Here is a 21,065-nt window from a genome sequence, read left to right on the forward strand (position 1 = left end):
CCCACCATGCCTAGGGAATTTCAAAGGAGTCCAGCACAAACATGTCAACTAACTTCCCTACTTTCAGTAGAAGACGTTCATTTCCTTCCTGCCCTGTTTAAAATGAACGTAAGAAGTGCTCTGATGGATCAAACACCTAGCGGGTCAGCATCCAGTTCTCACAGTGGCCAACCAGATTCCTGGTAATCAGAGGCTTAAGGTAAAGGGACCCCTGACCATTAGGTCTAGACGTGACCGACTCTGTGGTTGCGGCGCTCATCTCGCATTATTGGCCGAAGGAGCCAGCATACAGCTTCCAGGTCATGTGGCCAGCATGACAAACCCGCTTCTGGTGAACCAGAGCAGCACACAGGAACACTGTTTACCTTCCCGCCAGAGCGGTACCTATTTATCTACTTGCACTTTGACATGCTTTCAAACTGCTAGGTTGCCAGAAGCAGGGACCGAGCACGGGAGCTTACCCCGTCGCGGGGATTCAAACTGCCGACCTTCTGATCAGCAAACCCTTGGCTCTGTGGTTTAATCCACAGCACCACCCGCGTTCCCTCATAATTAGGATGTTCAGATACAAAAGAAGACAGGGCCATTGGACCTTTAATAGTTGTGTTGGACGTTTCAGTAGGTGGAGCTTGAATAGTTAATTACATCTACTGAGATCCCCTCTTTTACACACCTATTAGAGCAGGGGTCCCCAACCTGCGGTGGACATTACTACATCTTGAAGGAATGAGTTCCATAGCTTAACTATGTGCTGTGTGAACAAGTACTTTCTCTTACTGTGTCTTAAATTTTCCAGCATTCAGCTTCATTTGCCTTGTAACCTTAGCCGCCTTTTCTCCAAACTAAAAAGTACCAGATGGTATAACTTTTCCATGTAGGGGAGTTGCTCCAACTCCTTGATCACTTTGGTTGCCCTTTTCTGAACTTTAGGAAGAGAAGCTTTAGATTACTGGCTGTGAAGAAAGATGCCTGGAAGAGCATTACCATTCCCTGCAGCACCTTTGTGATGAACGAATGCAGGGGTAGCCAACCTTTTCTCAAAATGTTTTGGACGTCAACTCCCATCAGCCCCAGCCAGCATGGCTAGTGCTCAGGGATCAGGGGAGTTGTAGTTCTCAACATCTGGAGGGCACCATATTGGTTAACCCTGAACTAATGTGACTCTGAGAGGATTTTCTTTGATGCATCCTGTTCCATGAAGTGGGGGGGTAGGTCTGCCAATGGAGCACACAACATTTGCACATGCCTGAAATTTTACACCCACAACAGAAACTGAAGCCATGTAGAGAAGCAGTAGCTGCAGCCGTAATTCAGAATAACATGCTTTAGTGACCAGCAACCAGACTGATAGTGCAAAGGAATTATCATTGATTCCTGGAACACTAGATCAACTGTTGCCTCTGAACAGCCCAGAAACAATGAAGAAAGACATCCATGGGCCTTTCCAGCTCTGCTTTGCACCCTGTCCTGGATGATGGGAGAAACAGATGTGGTATATAAGCAAGACCATCTCGGTGAAAGGGGCAGCACAGGCCCCCAGTTCCTAACTACTGACATAGGCACATAAAAACATGATTGACGGATACAAGTGTCAGAACCCACAGAGTCTAGAACCAGGAAGTTTGGGATCTCTATGCAGCTTCCCCGTGCGGTAAGCTGGTCAAACATCTTTAGAACAATAGCTTGGAACATCTTCCTGGCAGTGAAGACTCTCATCCAGCTGGGTTAGCTATTGTGTGCTCCTAGACAGGAAGGGCTATAAAAGAGTTACTGTACAGAAAGAGGCCTTCCTTAGACAACAAGGTTTTCCTGGCTCCGGTGTCTGTGTACTCTTTCTATGATCAAAAGAATCAGTAGCAAAACACAAGGGGAAAACAGACTGTCAATTCTTTGCTTTTTTCAATTGATCTGCTTTCTGTAACCCTTATCTTTTCTCATCGATTAACTCTGCACATTTACCGTACTGTTTTTGACTGCTGTTCATTTTTCTAATTCTACATGGAAATTTATTAGTTTATTGTATCTCTTTAAATACTTCCAAAAAATCCCACTCTTCCCATATCTTTCTCTCATCTTGGACTCTTATCCTCGCTGTCATAGTTGCAAGTTCTACATATTCAAGCAACTTATATTGCCATTCTTCTTTTTTTGGAGTTTTTTGTCCTTCCATTTTTAAGCATATAATATCCTAGCCACTGTAGTTGCATAGAGGAAGAGGCTAAGTTTCTTTTTAGGGATATCTCAATTAGTTATGCTTAGTAAAATAAAGCCTCATTTTCTTTCTTTCTTTCTTTTTTGAAAAGTCAGCCTTAGCATCTTTTTGAATTCTATGTAGATCATTTCCCAATACTATTTAGCCTGTTTACAAGACAGCCACATCTGCATGAGGGTCCCCTCTACCTCTTGGCATTTCCGACATAATTTGGATCCCTTTTCACTAATTTACTAGGAGTTAAATACCACCTATAAATCATTTTTTCCCCCTTTAGGGCATAGCATACCAAGTTCAGTGTTGATTTCCATACCCTCTCCTACGCTTCCATTTCTATATTATGGCCAATGTCTATCGCCCAATGTGTCACAGTGGCCTTTATAATCTCATCCTTTGTCTCCCATTCTAGCAGTATTTTATAAATTTTTGAAATGAAATTTTCATTGCTTCCAATTATCACTTATGGATCAGTAGCAGGTTAGAAAACAAGAAGCAGAGTGTGGGAAGGTGAGTTCTTTCATTAAACTTTCATTAAATGGTCTGGAGTGAGCAGTGAGGTAGCCAAGTTTGCAGATGACACTGAATTATTATGGATTACCTTTCTAAAGTCTTAACCCATGTATGGCATCATGTATTATCTATTATCAATTACCATTTATCATTGTTGTCGTTGAATTTACGCCCCTTCCTTTCTTCTGACAGAGTCCAGGGCAGCAAACACATCCACAATACCTACCTTATTTGATGTGGAAACCATGTATAGTTTATTGCTCCTCTTTTATAAAATCCCAAAATAATAAAAAGTGTATTGGCTAGCCTCCACCCTCAAACAAGAGAGTCCAGATTTTGTGGTAAAGGTGAATCCATTTGCCAGTTTCAAGAAAGATTATGAATGGCTTCTTCAAGGGGCTTGCCATTTCCCCACAAAGAAGTGACAAATAACAAATGACCAGTTGGAGAGTAATATTCTACACACTGTTGAACACTGCAACATGTAGTATTCTGTGTGCTTAAAACATTATGATCCAGGAGATGGGGGAAAAGGTGTGTGGATTGCTATATTTTGTGTCAGACAAATCAAGCTGGTATGATACTGAATGGCTGATGTCGAGGCATGGAGTTGGAGGTTATGTGAGCCTTATATCCCTAAACTTCTTATCTTGAAATAGACAACTTTGAGGACAATTGTTATCTCCAAGAATAAAATCTGACATATGGAGTTCAATTTTACTGTTTGCTGATTATGGCTTGGCCTCCAGTGGTGTCCAAACTTTTTTCAAAGAGGGCCAGATTTGATGAAGTGAAGGGCCCTGAGGGCTGACAAAAGGGCCGACCAAAGTTGTTAACTTTTTTTAGGATTGAATTGTTGAGCTTTTTAATGATTTTACTCCAAAATTGTTGACTTTTTAAAGGATTTTACCCCCAGAAATAAACTGCCACAGGGGCCGGATTAAACCGACTGGCGGGCCGGATTAAACCCCCAAAACGGATTTTGGGACATGCTGGGACTGGGGCTAACCTTTTGGAGGCTCAGTTTTGTGCAATTTTAATGGGGATAATTTTACTATCAGCATTTTTTTTTTTTACAAACGGAACCTTTCCCCCTAATACCCGACTGGTTCTATCAAGGCTTTATAAGGAAGGGAAGGCGTCTAAGGAGTGATTGCCAGAGCTACCATTTAAAAAGTGTCACTTTTTTGGAGTTGCCAACAGAGCCCCATCTGCACCATGGAGATTCTCAGTGGAATTGATAGTTAAAGCACTCTTGAAATTGTGGTACTCTGAGTGGGAATAGGGATCACCTAACAACTCTCAACAGTTTGTACCTGTTGTTTGTTGTTGAGAGGTGCTTGAAAACAGATGAAGGAATTCTACCCTGTTAGTTTTACTATATCTCTTAACAGCATTTGGTGCATGAAGAAACAGTGGTTTAGGCTGGTATTTGCAGAGCTCCTGACAGTCGACTCAATCTGTCCAGAAGATCCAATGGAGCTGGTAATACACAGAAGATCATCTTCATTCAACAGCTTTCTCTGTCGGGTTTTGGTCTTGCTGATCAATGTGGACATGCATGCAGCCACTTTGCAGAAGTTTGCAGAATGTAGCACACAGGTCATTCGGTCTCCCATCAGTAGAAGCAGGGACAGGAGGAAGCATGTCTTTCGCATTTATTTGCCCTCAAGGTTCACTGCTGTATGTAGAAATCTATTTCCACTCATTTGTTTTAGCTGTTGGCATTTCTATGTGCTAAGTAAAAGTTTAACCTTTTACACATTACTGCTACCCAGTAGTCACTTAGCTCAATCCACACTTACCAGAAGATCAGGAGGAAGGACAATTATTGAATGCTGGCTGGCCTAGCATGACGACATCTAGAATCTTGATCTCTCTTCCCACAGTGGTCCAGTTGTAGACTTAAGGAGTCCTAAATTGGTAGTATAGATTTTCTGGGGATCATAGGACCTAAAGCTGCAAATACCCTCAAATTTGAAGTGATTGCAGTGGATAAAATAAGTTGGTTTACCTTTCTCTGTCTCTGGTAATGGAAGAAGGGGAGGGAACAAATTCTCTCGGCAGTCTAGAAACCTGAGACCAGAATCTGTCCCAAACTTTCTTAACATGTGGAACTGGGAACATCTAAATCTTGTTCTATCCGCAAAGATCAGAACCACTTGAGAGATTTCAGATTACAGTTTGCTTAAGGAAATCACAGAAGCAGATAGCTTGATTCTCTTGATAACAGTTTTGGAGGAAAAATGAATCTCTACAAATGGTGTGTTGCAACCTTGGTAGTATCAGCTGGTTTGCTCCTGCTGGAAACAGAGGTATCCATCAGCCCAAATGCTGACTTGAATTAAACAAGATGATGTGGCCTAATGGTAGACTGTATATTTGCTGAAGGAATCAGATGTGTGGAAAACATGTGGCATTGACACTTTCAGTTTGTTTTCCTCCAAGGGCTTCATTGGGCTGTTTGCAGTACATATTGTCAAAGGGTTTCTTCTGTTTCAAAAAATCTCCTTTCCCTTACGAAGTGACCAACTCATTATGTACAGTATTTGATGCAAGGTGTCTTGCCCACAAACATCGCTTTGTAGGCATAAGGGAGAGGACAAGGGAGTTGTTGGTTTTTTGTGTTGCTTATCCATAAGTCACTCTCAGCTAGGGATGTGGATCCTGGGTTGATCAGGGTTATCCTCTAATTTGGTGACAGCTGTCTCTGCAGTGCCTGGGCCAGACTTCTGCCAATTAAGCTGTAGGAATTTCTCCATCAAGTCAGCTCCCAGATTAAAGATCAGAGCGAGCCAGACTAAGCCAAAAATAATCCAGATTGCTGCCAGGCTTCTGTACACTGATATATAATGCTTATTAGGATCTGTGCCTAGAAAGAAAGAAAAAACCAAGAAAACCCACAAGTAAGAATTGGTTTCTTTATGATTGGGAGGAATATGTGCCAACACAATGAACACCATGCACACATACACAACTCATATGCACATGTGTACAAAACCATGCAAGATTGTTAACTGGCATTCCACCCGTGTGTATTTGTTCACAGATTAGAGGTGGTGTGATATTTTCCTGGATACTCATTATAATGAGTTGCATGCCTAGGATAGGTTTGGCTTTTTACAGTGTGATATGTCGGATTATGCCCATTCTCACTTTCCCTAGGTTTACAACTTCCCCAGACTGTTATCATCCCCAGTGTTGCCACCAGCTCCACTGTTAGCATGAACGAGATCTACATGGAACTAGCCTTACTATAGCCATCAGGTCATTGTCCCTGAGCCTTGCTACTCTGATGACAGCAACACAGAGAAGGATTTTTTTAAAATCATGCTGCATAAACTAATTAGCTACTAATGCCAGAATATCTGTGTTCATCTAGTCCAACATTATCTGCTCCAATTGGCAATAGTTCTACAGAGTGTAAGGCAGAAAGGTGCTTTTCTTATCATCTGCTACCTAATTCTTCTAACAGGAGTTTCTGGGGGGGGCATGGGGGAGATTGAAACTAGGACCTTCTGCAAGCAAAGCATATGTGCTACCACTGAGCTGTGTCCTCTCCCCTGACAGGTCAAGAGAAAACAATTTGGGATACACATGACCTCAACTTGGTCCTGTAACTAGATTTAGGAAAAGCAGATGAGTCTGCAAGAAAGTTTCACGTGTTGCTGGCTCTGCATGAAAGCAAACCAGAGATGCAGGAAGTGGTACTTGGGGAACAAAGAGGAACCAAAGTGTCAGGGAGAAATAAGCTTCCCTATGCATGGAGGCGTTTTGTGTGTGTGTGTGTGTGTGTGTGTGTGTGTGTGTGTGTGTGTGTGTGTCTATAAATAAAATAGAACACACTGCAGTTTCTTACTGCACAAATCAATGGCAATCTCAAGGATCCTTTTTTTCTCCAAAGCAAATACAATGAGGAAAAAGGAACAAACATTTATGTCTGTTTCCAAAAAGAAGACCATGTAATGTTGTCAGCTCCTATAGCAGTCTATGCACAGGTTTAAACAAAACAAAACAAAATGGCACCATAGGCATTTCCTATGTTATGAATAGTGTGTTAAGTCATCTTGACTGTGCCATTTTGCAGCACATGGTTTTTCGCAACATGTTTTTGTGTAGAATGGCACCAAACACACAATATTTTTCAGACATGGAAGGAACAGCATTTGTTTTTTGTTTTTGTTTTGCGTGATTTGTGAACTTGGCTGAGCACATTTCAGGCTCTATGTGTATATACAACCCCCCCCCCCAAAAAAACCCCATCTATATATGCCTTGTAAATGTAGGTAAATGTAAATATATGCCCATCTATATATGCCTATATATGCCTTGTGTAAATGTAGGGTTGTCACCATCGTGCTCAGCTTATACGTTTCCCAGAAGCATCTGGCTGGTGAATGTTCAAGATGGAATGCTGGACCAGATGGACCTGACTGGTCTGATCCATCCAGCAAGACACTTCTAATTCCAGTTACTCCTTTCAGGATTGGAGGACCTTAACAATGCATTGAGCGGGAGAAATAAAAATAACAGAAGGAGCACCCCTCTGCCAGTCCTGTGCTGCTTAGTGTGGAACTGTTCCTATCACTATAAATGAGGAGACTCACTCATGGCCATAGTAAACAAGCAGGGCTGGCTCAAGACATTTTGCTGTCTGAGGCGAACAAAAGATGGGGCACTTCCCCAGAGTATTTGAGGGCAGCAAGCTAGTGTAGGGGATGCAGTCACATCCCTGGTCACTCCCCCTACCTCAGCATCTGCCACCTGAGGCAGTTGCCTCACTCTGCCTCATTGTAGGGCCGGCCCAGATCACAAGCAAATGGCCATTGCTATTAGTTCACTTTGTCATTGGTTTTATGCTTAATTTGATTGGGCGTCATGTGATTTAAGCAAGAGCATGTTTTAAACCAATGTCTTTTCCTCCTTGAAAGTATAACTCCTTTACGTAGTTCTTAATAGAGCTGGTTAGCTGGTTAAGCACTGTTTAGTGAATGAATGCATGAATGAATCAATTTTGGCACTTATTTGCAGCCTCAGCAGAGAAGCCATGAATAATCTAGATGTCATATGCACTGATTGCACTGTGATCACATTGCTGGATTTCACTAGAGTTCCTCCTAATCAAAGTTAGTTGAGAGAGGAGGACGATCTCAGGGGTAGAATATGTCACCACCACCACCCTTTCTATTACCTACTACATAGTCTCCAAATCCGATGGTGCTGAGGGTGATAAAGGTGAAGTAGAAGCCTTCTCCATAACTCCAGCCTTCCACGTAACTGAAGATCATGGGTGGGAAAACCAGAAAAAGCAAAGTCCCAACCATCAGGAAGAATCCCATTGTCAGAGTCTGAACCACCTGAGAAACATGAGAAGGGAAATGACAGTTTAGAAGGACTATGCTTCTGCCTGGCATGACTTGGTCTGGTTGGTCTGAGTGCTTTCAGATCTGCTACCTTAAGGCTGTTTCATACCATTTCATACTGTTTTATAGACCCCCAGTGGAACTTCTAAAAACTTCTTCCATGGAGCAAAGTTCCATGTAAATCAGAAGTGGGGAACCTTTTCTGTCTGGTAGGCCAGATCCTTATCCCATCTGTCAATCATCTGTTGTCACTATGATGTCAGGTGACCTTGTACTGTGAAGCCTCTGTTTTCAGGACTTCAAAGTACAGTGCAGGTTGATTGAAAGGCCTTTTGCAAGCAGCCCCATACTGCTCTTTAAACTTCCTAAAACTGGAGGTTAAAATAGTAGCACAGGGCCGCTTCCCAATGGGCTTTCAAACAACCTCACACTGCTCTTTGAACCTCCATATTTCAGAGGTTCAATGAGCAGTGTGGGGCTATTTGAAAACCCCTTTGAGAGCATTAAAAATAATACTAATAATATTTTTTTATTTATACCCCACCCTCCCCAGTCAGAACCGGGCTCAGGGCGACTCACACCAATAAAATTACAATAAAACATAAAAAGCAATAATTAAAATACAGATTAAAATACAGTATTAAAATTTAAAATGCAGCAGCATAGGACTGTTTACAAAAGGGCTTTCAAACAGCCCCATACTGTTCACTAACCCTCCATTTTTTTGGAAATTCAAGGAACAGCACTGGAGGGAGAAGTGGTTTTCAGTCAATGGAAGCCATTTCACTCTCCTGGAATGCACTCCTTCTGGAGAACACCCTGCTCTAGCAGAGGAACAACTGGGAACTCACTTTAAGTTCCCAATTGCTCCTTTAAAGCCCTGCCCTTACCTGCCCCACACCTGACATCATATATGTATGTCAGGTGCAGGGTGGGTGGGTGTAGTTTGCCCAGAAACACTTCTCAGCCCAAACGGGAAAGCCTGGCAGGCCAAGTTTGGAACATGGGTCAGAGGCTCCCCTCCCCAGATGTAAATGATGGCGGTCTTTAGCCTCTTAACTGTGTATTCAGGAGACTGACCTTTGCATAGCAAAAAGACAAAAAGTAGGAAAAGACAGAATTTGTGTCCCTTTCCATGTCTAGACAGGAGTATCCCCCCTCCAAGCTCACAAGGGCTAGAGAAGTTTAATCAACTAGTGTTAATTAATGCCTCCTCCACAATTCACTCCTAGCATTCTAGAAATCTTTATCAAACCAAGACTTGGTCTGTTTTCTTCTTCCTGTTGTGCAGGCAGAAGTCCTTGAGCTAATGGGAGGACTTCGTTGGATGCAACCTATGATCAACCGTGATCACATATTAAAACAACAGGTAATGGGCTTGTTAAAAAGAATAACAGATAGGAACTTGTTAAAAAAGAAAAAGAAGGTAAGGGCCTGGTAAAGTGAGGAGTGGAAGTCAAGAATAGATGAAGACAAGAAGACAATTCAAGGAACAAGCACAAACAGATTCTTGGCAATAGACAATTGGTGGTGCAGAACAGGGACCCAAGACTGACCCCAGAAAACATTTTATGGAGTTAGGAAACAGTTAACTGGGAATGCAGTGGGCAGGACTGCTGATACAACTAGCCACAAGAACTTTCATATGCAGTTTTTTTCTGCAAAAGAGGCAAAGTTTGTGGACTAGGAGGCAACTAGAGCAGTTTTAAAATCTGCAGTTCCCCTGAGCTATGTCAGGTAGGATTTTTGTTCCTTCTAAATAAGAAAGTAGTAGTGGAAGAAAAACCTGCTTTGAGAAAATACCAAAAAATGTCCTTCCCTCTAAAATTGCATATTCATACCTAGAAAGCATACTATACTGGGAAATAATATGAATAATCTGTCTGATATTTGTGTTTTGTGAAATTGGAATCTTTCATCCTGCTTCCAGGATTTCAAAACTTGATATGTCATGAGAGATTAACAGTGTGATCCTATACATTTTTACTTGTGACTAAGTCCCTTTGAGTTCAGTGTAACAAACTGCTATGGAAGTGATTCTAGCCTAAGTACCAAAGGCAGAGATTTGGGTTGGGTTGATGGTGTCTGCTATTTCTGGGAACAATGATTTAGAAATGGCTTTTTCCTGTATGTCTTTTTCCTTTGTCATGGAGTCATGGAACATGCTCATTTTTAAAACACACACCTCATGAAATCTGTTTTTCTCAGGAGTGAAAAGGCTCCTTTGTGTGGTACGGGCCACACAGTTTAGAACGAGCCCAAACAATTGTCTCCTGGAATATCCCTGTGAACAGTTGTAATTCAGAGGAGGCATCTACAAAGTTTGCCTGGCCCTAGAGGCTAGCTGAATTTCTGGTTGCCACAGTGCCTGATCCCAGTCTCTGACTCAATGGTTGAGGTAAATTCTCATTTCTGGTTAGGTCCAAGGAACAAGCAAGAAGTCTTGTTTGTTTATGGGTGTCTATGAAGCCCAGTGCAAGGTCAGGGACAAACCCCTGCCCTTTATTCCAGATCCAAGACTTGGGAGAAGAGATTGGTCTTACCAGTGAGGGTACACTGCACTGGAGATGATTTCACCAAAGCCTAGTGTGTGGTCATGAGGACCTTCCTAGTTCCCACTTTGTGCTGGGTCAGGCATTAACTAGATCAGATAGGGTTGCCCCTGCTGACAGCTACTCAAAATTTCCTCAGACCCTCTTAATTCACACTGGAAATTGTTGTATAAGGAGAGAGGATATGTAGCAGTCAAATGAGTAGGTATGGACTGAGCAGATTGCATCTCACAAACATTTCAGTGTCTTTCAGGTGCTGGACATGTATTCAGAGCAAGGTATTGTCTACCACCCCAGAGCGAAAGAGATAATGGAAAGAGGATGGAGAAGGCCCCTCCTGCTCCCTTGATATGCAACCTGGAACCTTCTAGAACAAGGGTGGGGAATCTCAGGCCCCTTAGGATGCTTCCCAGGCTATGCCACCTCCCCAGACCACACCCCTCACTGGCCCTGCCTCAGATCCTCTTGAGTGCTTTTGCCTGGCTGTGATGTGTCCTTGAATTGTGACCAGACCATGCCTTTTGGTTGGATGGATGGAGGAACGTGTTGCTGTCTGCCTGGATAATTCTTTGATTTCTGGTGCTTCCAATGTGGCATACTTTAACCAGGCAGGGGTCACCTTCATTTTTATGCAACTGATTTTTGTTTGTTTGTTCCAAGAACTAATTGTGCAACTTAAGTTCTACTGATGGTAAACAATGAGGGCCATCTCCATGGGGCAATAGTGTCTTGAGGCACCAGTGTTCTCAGTAAAACAAAGGTTTCTCTTCAGCTCACCTTATACTTCCACAAGCAATTACACCTTCCTGCAATTTGTCTTCTCCACAAAAGACTGAGTGTCTCATGCAACTTGAAGAGACCACTCATCCTAATGACCTTTTGATAGTTTAGATTTACTGGGTGGTGAAGGTTGTTTATTCCTTTTAAAATAATTTTTTACAAATTTTGAGGGGTAGGGTGGTTTCCACTTGTTAAAGATTTTTTTTAAAAAAAATACTTTTGTCATGTCTGTCATCTTCATTTGTCACTGTGTTCTGGCAATCCTGTTTTTATATTACTGATACTTTCATTTTGCGCATCATCACCATCCAACTCTGCCCCCATCTCCTTCCATGAAACCTTGCCTGCTTCCTCCAACATTTTCTCTTGGAGCTACAAACCGTATGGAATCATTTGTTATTCTTCATATGAGGGATCTTTTACATTTATAGGACTGCCGGAACTGCATTTGCTGAAATGGAGTCTGACTCATTCTTTCTATAGCGGTTTGCAAGAATAGGTTCTGGTAAATGAGAAAATGACACAGAACAGAGAACTGACTTGATAGCAGCCATGGGTGTTTGCAATCAAGCAACCTGTATCTGTTCAATTTAAAGCTGTCTTCTTCTTCTTCTTCTTCTTTTGGAAATTCAAGTACATCCCTGTCCCTAAGTCCTGAGTCAGCAAATTACTGTCACAGGAGGGGAAGCAACATCTGTATGAGTTATAATGGGTCTACGGCATCCCTGCCTGTCCTAAAATGATACACGAAAGTCACCTTTGAAAAGCAAGGAAAGGGTAACAATGTTAAACAAGCATCTGTACCTGAGCTCGGCCTGGCTTGTGGACCCATCTCTCCAAGTTGATCAGGTGAATGGTGAGCCCTTTCCCCAGCTGATTGAGAAATGCTAGATTAAGGGGCACACCAAACAAGGCATAGAACACACAGAAGACCTGCCCTGGGACTGTGCTGGGGGCCAAATTCCCATAACCTGAAAGGAAAGCAAAAAGAATTGAAAATAGTCACACTCACTTAATAGGCCTCAACATTTGCTTTTACCACATCGGACATGGGGGGAAGAAGCCAGGAATAGTCATCTCTATTGGGTGACTATAATCCCAAATTCCACATGAAGTTACAGACTCCCCACACCTCATTTATTTGAAGCACATTTGTCACTATCTTGTTGGGGGAAAGTGGGCAGCGTGTAGCTGTCTACTCAGAAGCACACTCCGTTGAATTCTATGGTACTTATTCCTTGGTGAGCAAGTTTAGAACTGCTACAGAGCATTGGCTGGTTCATGCTGTATATTTACAAAGCAGACACTTTCAGATTTCCCTGAGTACCGGTATGCAATGGGACCCCACCAATCCCCACCTGCCTGGCTTTTTACTGGGGGTGACCCTTCTCACTAGTTCCTCTTCCTTAGTTTCAGTGTTGCCCTCAACAGGGAAGAGGTTGGAGACAAAACGAGAATGAGTTGGCTCTGCCTGTCATCAGTTGTGGCTCCACCTACTGTTGGTCTCCATGGCTACTGCCCTACCAGTTCTGATTGGCACTAGTTACTGCTGGAATGCACTTCATAGACTTCAACACATGCAAAACTGGCTACACACACACACACACACACTCCATCCTACAGGACCAGAACGTCCAGTACGTCATGGAAAACGTATGCATAAAAATGGGCGTTGGTTGAATATATGGCTTTTTAAATACATCTTTCCACACCCGAGACCCTTCTGACGCAGGTTTCCCAGGTTCGCATTGTACCTTCAGTCACAGATGATTCAGTACTTCACTGAAAATCTTGCAGAACTCCAACAAGGAAAGATTTATCGGGGGGAACCTCCTGCAAAACACCCAGCTCACCTTACCTACGGTGGTGACCACCGTTCCTGCAAAGAAGAAGCTGTTGCTGAAGTCCCAGTTGCTGGGGTTGGTTGAGTTCCCTTCAGGGTTGACACCTTTCTCCCAGGCTTCCATAATGACCTGAAGTGGGATCATTTACAGGGGGAGGAATAGAAGAATGTTGTCACGTCATGAACTGAAGGAGCGTCTCCACCCCCATCATTCTGCCCGGACACTGAGGTCCAGTACCGAGGGCCTTCTGGCGGTTCCCTCGTTGTGAGAGGCCAAGTTGCAGGGAACCAGGCAGAGGGCCTTCTCGGTGGTGGCGCCCACCCTGTGGAATGCCCTCCCATCAGATGTCAAAGAGAAAATTAGCTACCAGATTTTTAGAAGACATCTGAAGGCAGCCCTGTTTAGGGAGGCTTTTAATGTTTAATAGATTGTTTTATTTCATTTTTCTGTTGGAAGCCGCCCAGAGTGGCTGGGGAAACCCAGCCAGATGGGCGGGGTATAAATAAGAAATTATTCTTATTCTTATTATAACTGGGAGAGTCTCACCAGCCAGAGAGCAAAGCACATTTATACGACCACAGGTTCAGTTGCTTTTGAAGCAGGGCTGAAAAGGACAACGGTCAATGGGCCAAAGTAAGCAGCACTTCTTGATACACCAACATACCCACATAGCTTCATAAAGTGGCTCTGTATATGCAAAAAACCATAAAGTGGTTTCTTGGTAAGGATTTCCTGGTTAATGCTGGAACTGTTTGGACTGTAGATATGCTTTTGCATTGCTCCTGCACTCTGTGATCAACACTGTGATCTGAGTGGGCTAGTGGAAGGGGCATCTGCTGTGGGCCAAAGTGTATTAGGGAAAAGAAGGGGAGACATCATACCTGTTAAGTTTAATACATAGTGTCAGCTGTGTTCTAACTACCTGGTTGCTGGTGTCCCAGACATTGTCCTTGACATTATTGCTCCCTGCCGTGCCTGTTTCACTCTAAGGCAAAGAGGAGGAACCTGTGACCTAACAGATGCTTCTGCATTACAGCTCCCATCAAACTTGAGCACTGTCCATGCTGGCTGAGGGCCACAGGTTCCCTAGTCCTGTGTTAAAGGTCTTCCACTACCATGGGCATAGCCAGGATTTTTGTTGGTGGGGGCAGAAACTCAGTTAAGTATTTTTTTAATTGATTTACTTGATTTGGGGGAAGCAGCTGCCCCCCTGCTCCCCTTTGGCTATGCCCATGTACGCTACTGTTTGTGATTAAACAGTGTCATTGGCTGTGGCCCAAGAAAATGCCTAACCTTATGAAACCGCTTCATATGCCACAGAAATCAGAAAAGCGTCAACAGAGAAACCCAGCAGATAGATACAGATGATGAGAAGTTCATCCTTGCAGACTCAAGGATGCTGAGTGATGGTGTAGCTTAGCATGAAACATCGCATCAAAAGAGTGTGCTAAGATACAATAGGATGAAGCCAAGGGTGGTGATAAGGATTCCTATTTACTGAATAAGGTCATGGATGATTTATTTTGATGAGATATTTACGGTAAAAGCTGTTGTGTTGTAGCTGAAATTTTGGTGCCCTCTAGTGGTTTTGTTTGTATAGCAACCACTGCTGTAATCCTTGCGACATACCTACATCAAAAAAGTTTCCTTTTAATGAAAACACTTATGCACATGCCCTGGCTTTTCTGAACTTCTGCTTATATAACAGAGGAGAAAATGCTCAGCTCCCCCGCTCCCCAAATGACCTGCATTGTTTGCCTTTGGACAGCAATGTGCAGGGGTCTTCTCACTGTTTAAAACATCGTGGCAGAGAAAATGTTAAAACAAAATAGCAATTTGTGTATGTTATGAAGCACCCCTAAGCTTTGCTGTGATAGCCTGCCTCTCAGATGGAAGTGTTAGTTATGGCCTTAAGAGAGACTGCATTACAGAAAGCCAGGCTTACATGTCCAAGCGAGCTGAGTTGCAGAGAGCATCTGGTAAATATTTATTACCTGCCCTTCACCCCAAGGTTCCAGGGTGGGTGACAACATCAAATACATTTCATAGAATCATAGAACTGTCCAATCCCCTGCAATGTTGTAATAACAGCTAAAGAATCTCTGACAGATGGCCATCCAACCTCTGCTTCACGAAACCCAATCAATGGGAATCCATCACCCTCTGAAGTAGTCTAAGCTCTTGCTGTCAGAAATGTGTAAATTTAAAAGTAAAAGGACATCAGGCTCCTCCTGGAAGTATATAACCAATATAGTGTCACCTACATGTCATTCCCTCTAGCCACCACCTGCTCCCCCACACAATTACTAATCAATGTTTTGATAGCCTGAGGATCTTGCCAGCAGAGCCCAGAACATATGTTACCCCCTTTCCTCATTTCATACACACAGCAGAATAATATTTTTCCAGAAGGCATTTTGCAGTTCTTTAGACAAACTCTTCCCAGCTGGCACCATTCAAAAGCTTCTTAAACCTATTCACTGTCAGGAAGGCGGGATTTACAGTCTTTGTTTCTATGTTAATTTCGGAAGCCCAGCTCAAGCCTAAGAGGGAATGCTTTTCATAACAGTGGCCAGGAATCTCTGGCTGGTCAAGAGGATTCATCTGTCTCTACATAAGAACATTTCTTGTGGACTCCTTCCCAACTCATCTTCTCTCTTAGGCTTTCTTTCACTCCTGCACTGAAGAGACTTCCATCCATTCCCATCAACCCCTATGGACCCGACTCACAGAATAAGGATAAGGCATTCAACTCTTTCTATCAAGCTCAGCAGCTGGCCCAAGCCCCCTCTCCTCCTACCTTCAACTTTGGAGCCCCCTTTCTTGGGGAGAACTGCTCTCTTTCTCTCTCCTTGCTGTGCTAATTTCTTCCTCCTTAGTTATGTCACCCCAGAATCTCAGATTCCCCTATTTTCACTACTCTCAGCCATTGTCTCAAATTCTCCCACTTTTCTTCTGATTTCTTAACTAGAATTTCCCACAAAGCCCCAATTTCCAGTCCTCCCTTATCCAGAAAAGTTCGACTGCTCGTTCTATATCCTCTGGCATAACTTTCATTTCTTCAGCTCAGCCCCCCTCCCCAATTTATCTAGTCCCACCAAACTCTGGAGTGCATCCAGGTTTTAGCCCTAAAACTCGGTGTCAGGATTTCATGTGAGAATTGCAGGCATGCATGTAAACTGTACTCTTCATAACCATTATCATGCCCAATGCAAAACCAGTGGTTTCAAATGGGAGCACAGCTAAATGATAGAAAACTCCTTTAAACATTTCAAGTAGTGAACTAAAAGCTTGTTTTCTCAGAAACAGGATCTCAAAATTCATGGCAGAATTGAGATTTTTAAATTAAACAAAGGATTAAATTTCCCATGATTCCTTAGCAACTGTATCTGCATTTACTGTTTCATATGCAGCCCTTTAAATCTGGAGAACTTTTCAACCTGGTTTTGAGAACTCATTTAATATCCATCAGTAATGAACTGGAAAGCCAGGTGTCAGTGGCTGTGCACTGCATAGCTTCCTCAACTCCATATTTTTAACATCCTTAGTTTTATCTCAACAAAGGAAATGTATTTCTAATTAAATCTTCTTAGAGAGGGAAGTTGCATGAATAGAAATGGGCAAATGATTTGGGGATATAGTTGCTCAAGTGTTTCTGGCAAAAAGCAACGACAAAAGCAATAGTAATAGCAACAGCAACAAATAATTCAGGTGATGAATGCAGAACCTATTTGGGTACAGATTTATGTGCATTTGGGTCTGTTCACAAGTTCCATGTCCACAGGAAGTTTCAGAGGGAGGGACATCACACTTGTGGCCACACAGCCACAATCCACAGAGCAACCACTCTGCAGCGAATGCACTTCTGGGTGGGGCAGGGGGAGTGGGAAAGAGGAAAGAATAACATTTCCCTATTCAAAAAACACTGGAAAGTTAAGAAACAACAATATTCACCCACTGAAGGTGCAGCCTTGAAGAGAAGACATGTAGGAAACCAGAAACACGTGTGCATTTACAACTCATTAAAATAGATTGTGGAGGGAAGCCTTTGGTCATATTAAAACACACATACATATACCCCACTGTAAAACCTTATTCATAGGATGAAAAGGGAAAACTGGAACAGCAGTATAATTTCAAGCTCAATATTAGCTGCATTGCTAAATTTTGAAAAGGGATTAGGGATCAGAGAGAAAAATCAAGAAATTCAAAATGGCTGCCGCATACATAGGTGTTTCCACAGCACTGATTTCTCCTAATCATATGATCTCTTCTGGGCATTCTCTGCTGGTTGTTGTTGTCCATTTTCAATTCCTACGGGCACAGATCCTCTCTAGAACGATAGTATCAGAAGTTGTGGAAGACCCAAGTCCCAGGCTCTAATCCTATGCCAGGATTTCCTGCACCCCACCCACCCACCCACCCCACCATTAAAGTTACATGATGCAAAGATGAACATAAAGTTGGTTCCTTGGGATTGTTCTCCTTACCTGCACAAATTGCTCCAGGGCTTGTCGATCCAAGCACGTGTAATTCTGCAGGAACTTGAGTTTCTCCATTTGGAACTGGTCCCGAGTCTTGGCTTCTGCCTGCTTTTCCAGTAGCTGAAACACCAAGGCCCCCAAGAGGAGGTAGAAGAGGTACCCCAGCACCAGGGGCAGAGTCCAGCTGAGCTGCCGGTTGCACACTGTGAGGTAGGGCATGACTGTTGTTGAGAAGGCAGGGGCGACCTAGTTGAGTGGAGCACTCACTGGGTTAATGTTCCTGTTCCAAGAGGCACGGAAGAATCGCACGGCTGTATTCTCAGCTCACGCTGCTGAGATTCTGTTTAAACAGCTTTATGAGCATCAGGTCTGGATAACACGAGACTAATGCAAACAGATTTCACGCACCTTTATCTTTCATTCAGCTGGGAGCAGCACACTTACGGCTAAAGACCTACTGTAGCTGTCTGTCCTATGAAGATGCTCACATAGTTTTAGGGAATAGTGAGTGTAAGGCGGCTCTGCTCTCGAAGCTGATATCTTAATTTCCTGGATGGGCCGATGGTGATAAAAAGTTACTGATCAACTGTGGCTCATGTTGGTGGATCGGCCAGTGTGAAAGTGCAGGAGCTGTGATGCTCACAGCACTTTGCTGTAACCGCTAGACAACAGTACAAGGGTACGTTACTTGAGGAAAGATTTCCTGAAGCAAAGGGAATACCCAACACCCCCAAAAGGCTTCTAACTGTGGCTTGTAATATAGGGAGCACACCGCATTTGTCTGCCTTATTAATTGCAAACTAGATTCTCATCGTTAGCATAACAAGTTCGCCACCCAGCTTTTCAGCTGTATTCTGTGTTGTTGATGTTTGTACATGACCGAATCTCTCATCTTTGCTGCTTCCCATCTCTAGGTTGCCCTTTCAGTCTAAGGTGTGTGTGGGAAGCTGGTTAAAGGTTAATTTTTAGCTCAGATGATCCCACAGATTTGCCTGGAAGGAAGCAATGGTTTCGTGGACAGAAAGTGGCAGAGAACCTCCAAGGTTAGTCGGAAATTGTCTTGGGTGCACATGGAAGATCCTTGACCAAAAAAACAGTCCCTGGTACCCTTTTTAATAAGCAATTCCCTATTCTGCGTTTAAGGAACATGGTTTTTGTTAACCAGAAGAGCACCACTTGCAAAGAAAGCATTACACTGACGATCTTGAGCTAGGGCCCCTATTTATTTGCTACTCTGATATCTTGATTTCCATTTGTCATGGAATCCAAGGTGATGCAAATGCAATCCCCAGGCAGTCACCCATCCAGGCACTAACAACATCCAGACTTCCTTAGCTTCAGCAAAGTGGTGGGCTCACATGCCTTTGGACCACACTCTGCTCTGTGCTAATGCACATCCTTTCCATCTAGGCCTCATTCTCTACCTGTTATCTCTAGCTGAAAGATCTCAGGTAGGTGAATTAAAAACCTCTACACCACCTAATGCCTTGGGGGAGATACTATCAAATATAATAAATAAAGTATTTACATTTTATTTAGTTTGAATGTGTCAACTGCCTAGAGGACATGGCTAACTGTGTGGTATATAATTTCCAAAAAATTAAATATGTAACCAAATGGAGGGTGGTGATTCAGGAGAATGGGTGGCACCAGCAATATCTCTTTTAGGAGAAAACCCAGTTTCTGGGATTTTGCCTGGCATTTGAAACAAGTGGAAACTTCCTCTGAATTTAGCACCGTGTTTGGATGCTGCAGTTGTGTTGTTGTTGTTTAGTCGTTTAGTCGTGTCCGACTCTTCGTGACCTCATGGACCATAGCACGCCAGGCACTCCTGTCTTGCACTGCCTCCCGCAGTTTGGTCAAACTCATGTTCGTAGCTTCGAGAACACTGTCCAACCATCTCGTCCTCTGTCGTCCCCTTCTCCTAGTGCCCTCAATCTTTCCCAACATCAGGGTCTTTTCCAAGGATTCTTCTCTTCTCATGAGGTGGCCAAAGTATTGGAGCCTCAGCTTCACGATCTGTCCTTCCAGGGAGCACTCAGGGCTGATTTTCTTAAGAATGGATAGATTTGATCTTTTTGCAGTCCACGGGACTCTCAAGAGTCTCCTCCAGCACCATAATTCAAAAGCATCAATTCTTCGGCGATCAGCCTTCTTTATGGTCCAGCTCTCACTTCCATACATCACTACTGGGAAAACCATAGCTTTAACTATACGGACCTTTGTCGGCAAGGTGATGTCTCTGCTTTTTAAGATGCTGTCTAGGTTTGTCATTGCTTTTCTCCCAAGAAGCAGGCGTCTTTTAATTTCGTGCCTGCTGTCACCATCTGCAGTGATCAAGGAGCCCAAGAAGGTGAAATCTCTCACTGCCTCCATTTCTTCCCCTTCTATTTGCCAGGAGGTGATGGGACCAGTGGCCATGATCTTGGTTTTTTTGATGTTGAGCTTCAGACCATATTTTGCGCTCTCCTCTTTCACCCTCATTAAAAGGTTCTTTAATTCCTCCTCGCTTTCTGCCATCAAGGTTGTGTCATCTGCATATCTGAGGTTGTTGATATTTCTTCCAGCAATCTTAATTCCGGCTTGGGATTCATCTAGTCCAGCCTTTCGCATGATGAATTCTGCATATAAGTTAAATAAGCAGGGAGACAATATACAACCTTGTCGTACTCCTTTCCCAATTTTGAACCACTCAGTTGTTCCATATCCAGTTCTGACTGTAGCTTCTTGTCCCACATAGAGATTTCTCAGGAGACAGATGAGGTGATCAGGCACTCCCATTTCTTTAAGAACTTGCCATAGTTTGCTGTGGTCGACACAGTCAAAGGCTTTTGCATAGTCAATGAAGCAGAAGTAGACGTTTTTCTGGAACTCTCTAGCTTTCTCCATAATCCAGCGCATGTTTGCTATTTGGTCTCTGGTTCCTCTGCCTTTTCGAAATCCAGCTTGCACTTCTGGGAGTTCTCGGTCCACATACTGCTTAAGCCTGCCTTGTAGAATTTTAAGGATGCTGCAGTACTGGAGATTTTCGTAGCTAAAACCAATGACAGCTTGTTGATATGGAAACAAATCAATTTGTTAGGTGAAATGTAATGATTTCTAATGACTTTTGACATAATTATTGCCTCTAATGGCAGGAATAATGTTGAAAGCATGTTAAAATAGCAGGCACCACAGATCAATTAATGGAAAATAAAATGTACCACACAGTGGTTGTTTTTTTAAACAAAGCTCCTGGATAAGATACACCCTGAGATGGGTTAATAATTGGGTTTCAGTAGAAAGGAAACAAGGAGAAGTATTTATTTTTGAATAATCAA

The 21,065-nt window shown here is 43.1% G+C and overlaps 1 protein-coding gene across 1 annotated transcript; it reads right to left on the reverse strand.

Moving 5' to 3' along the window:
• Positions 1-3,836: 3,836 nt before the first annotated feature.
• On the reverse strand, positions 3,837-19,744 carry KCNK16 (potassium two pore domain channel subfamily K member 16). Its single transcript, XM_035110648.2, has 5 exons — positions 17,752-19,744; positions 13,276-13,390; positions 12,222-12,388; positions 7,914-8,079; positions 3,837-5,594 (listed from the first exon to the last, which is right to left on the reverse strand). The coding sequence occupies exons 1-5, from the start codon at positions 17,962-17,964 to the stop codon at positions 5,371-5,373; spliced, it is 885 nt and encodes a 294-aa protein (XP_034966539.2). The 5' UTR covers positions 17,965-19,744; the 3' UTR covers positions 3,837-5,370.
• Positions 19,745-21,065: the final 1,321 nt, after the last annotated feature.

This window comes from Zootoca vivipara, chromosome 3 (assembly GCF_963506605.1).
Source record: "Zootoca vivipara chromosome 3, rZooViv1.1, whole genome shotgun sequence".
Taxonomy (NCBI): domain Eukaryota; kingdom Metazoa; phylum Chordata; class Lepidosauria; order Squamata; family Lacertidae; genus Zootoca; species Zootoca vivipara.

Bases quoted from the DNA above. Each gene is read 5' to 3' on its own strand.
- KCNK16 (XM_035110648.2), bottom strand. From the start codon at position 17,964: ATGCCCTACCTCACAGTGTGCAACCGGCAGCTCAGCTGGACTCTGCCC. The intron at 13,391-17,751 runs GTAAGGAGAACA...ATCCCACTTCAG, and splicing joins CCCTGGAGCAATTTGTGCAG to GTCATTATGGAAGCCTGGGA. The intron at 8,080-12,221 runs GTACAGATGCTT...CATGTTTCTCAG, and splicing joins ACAAGCCAGGCCGAGCTCAG to GTGGTTCAGACTCTGACAAT.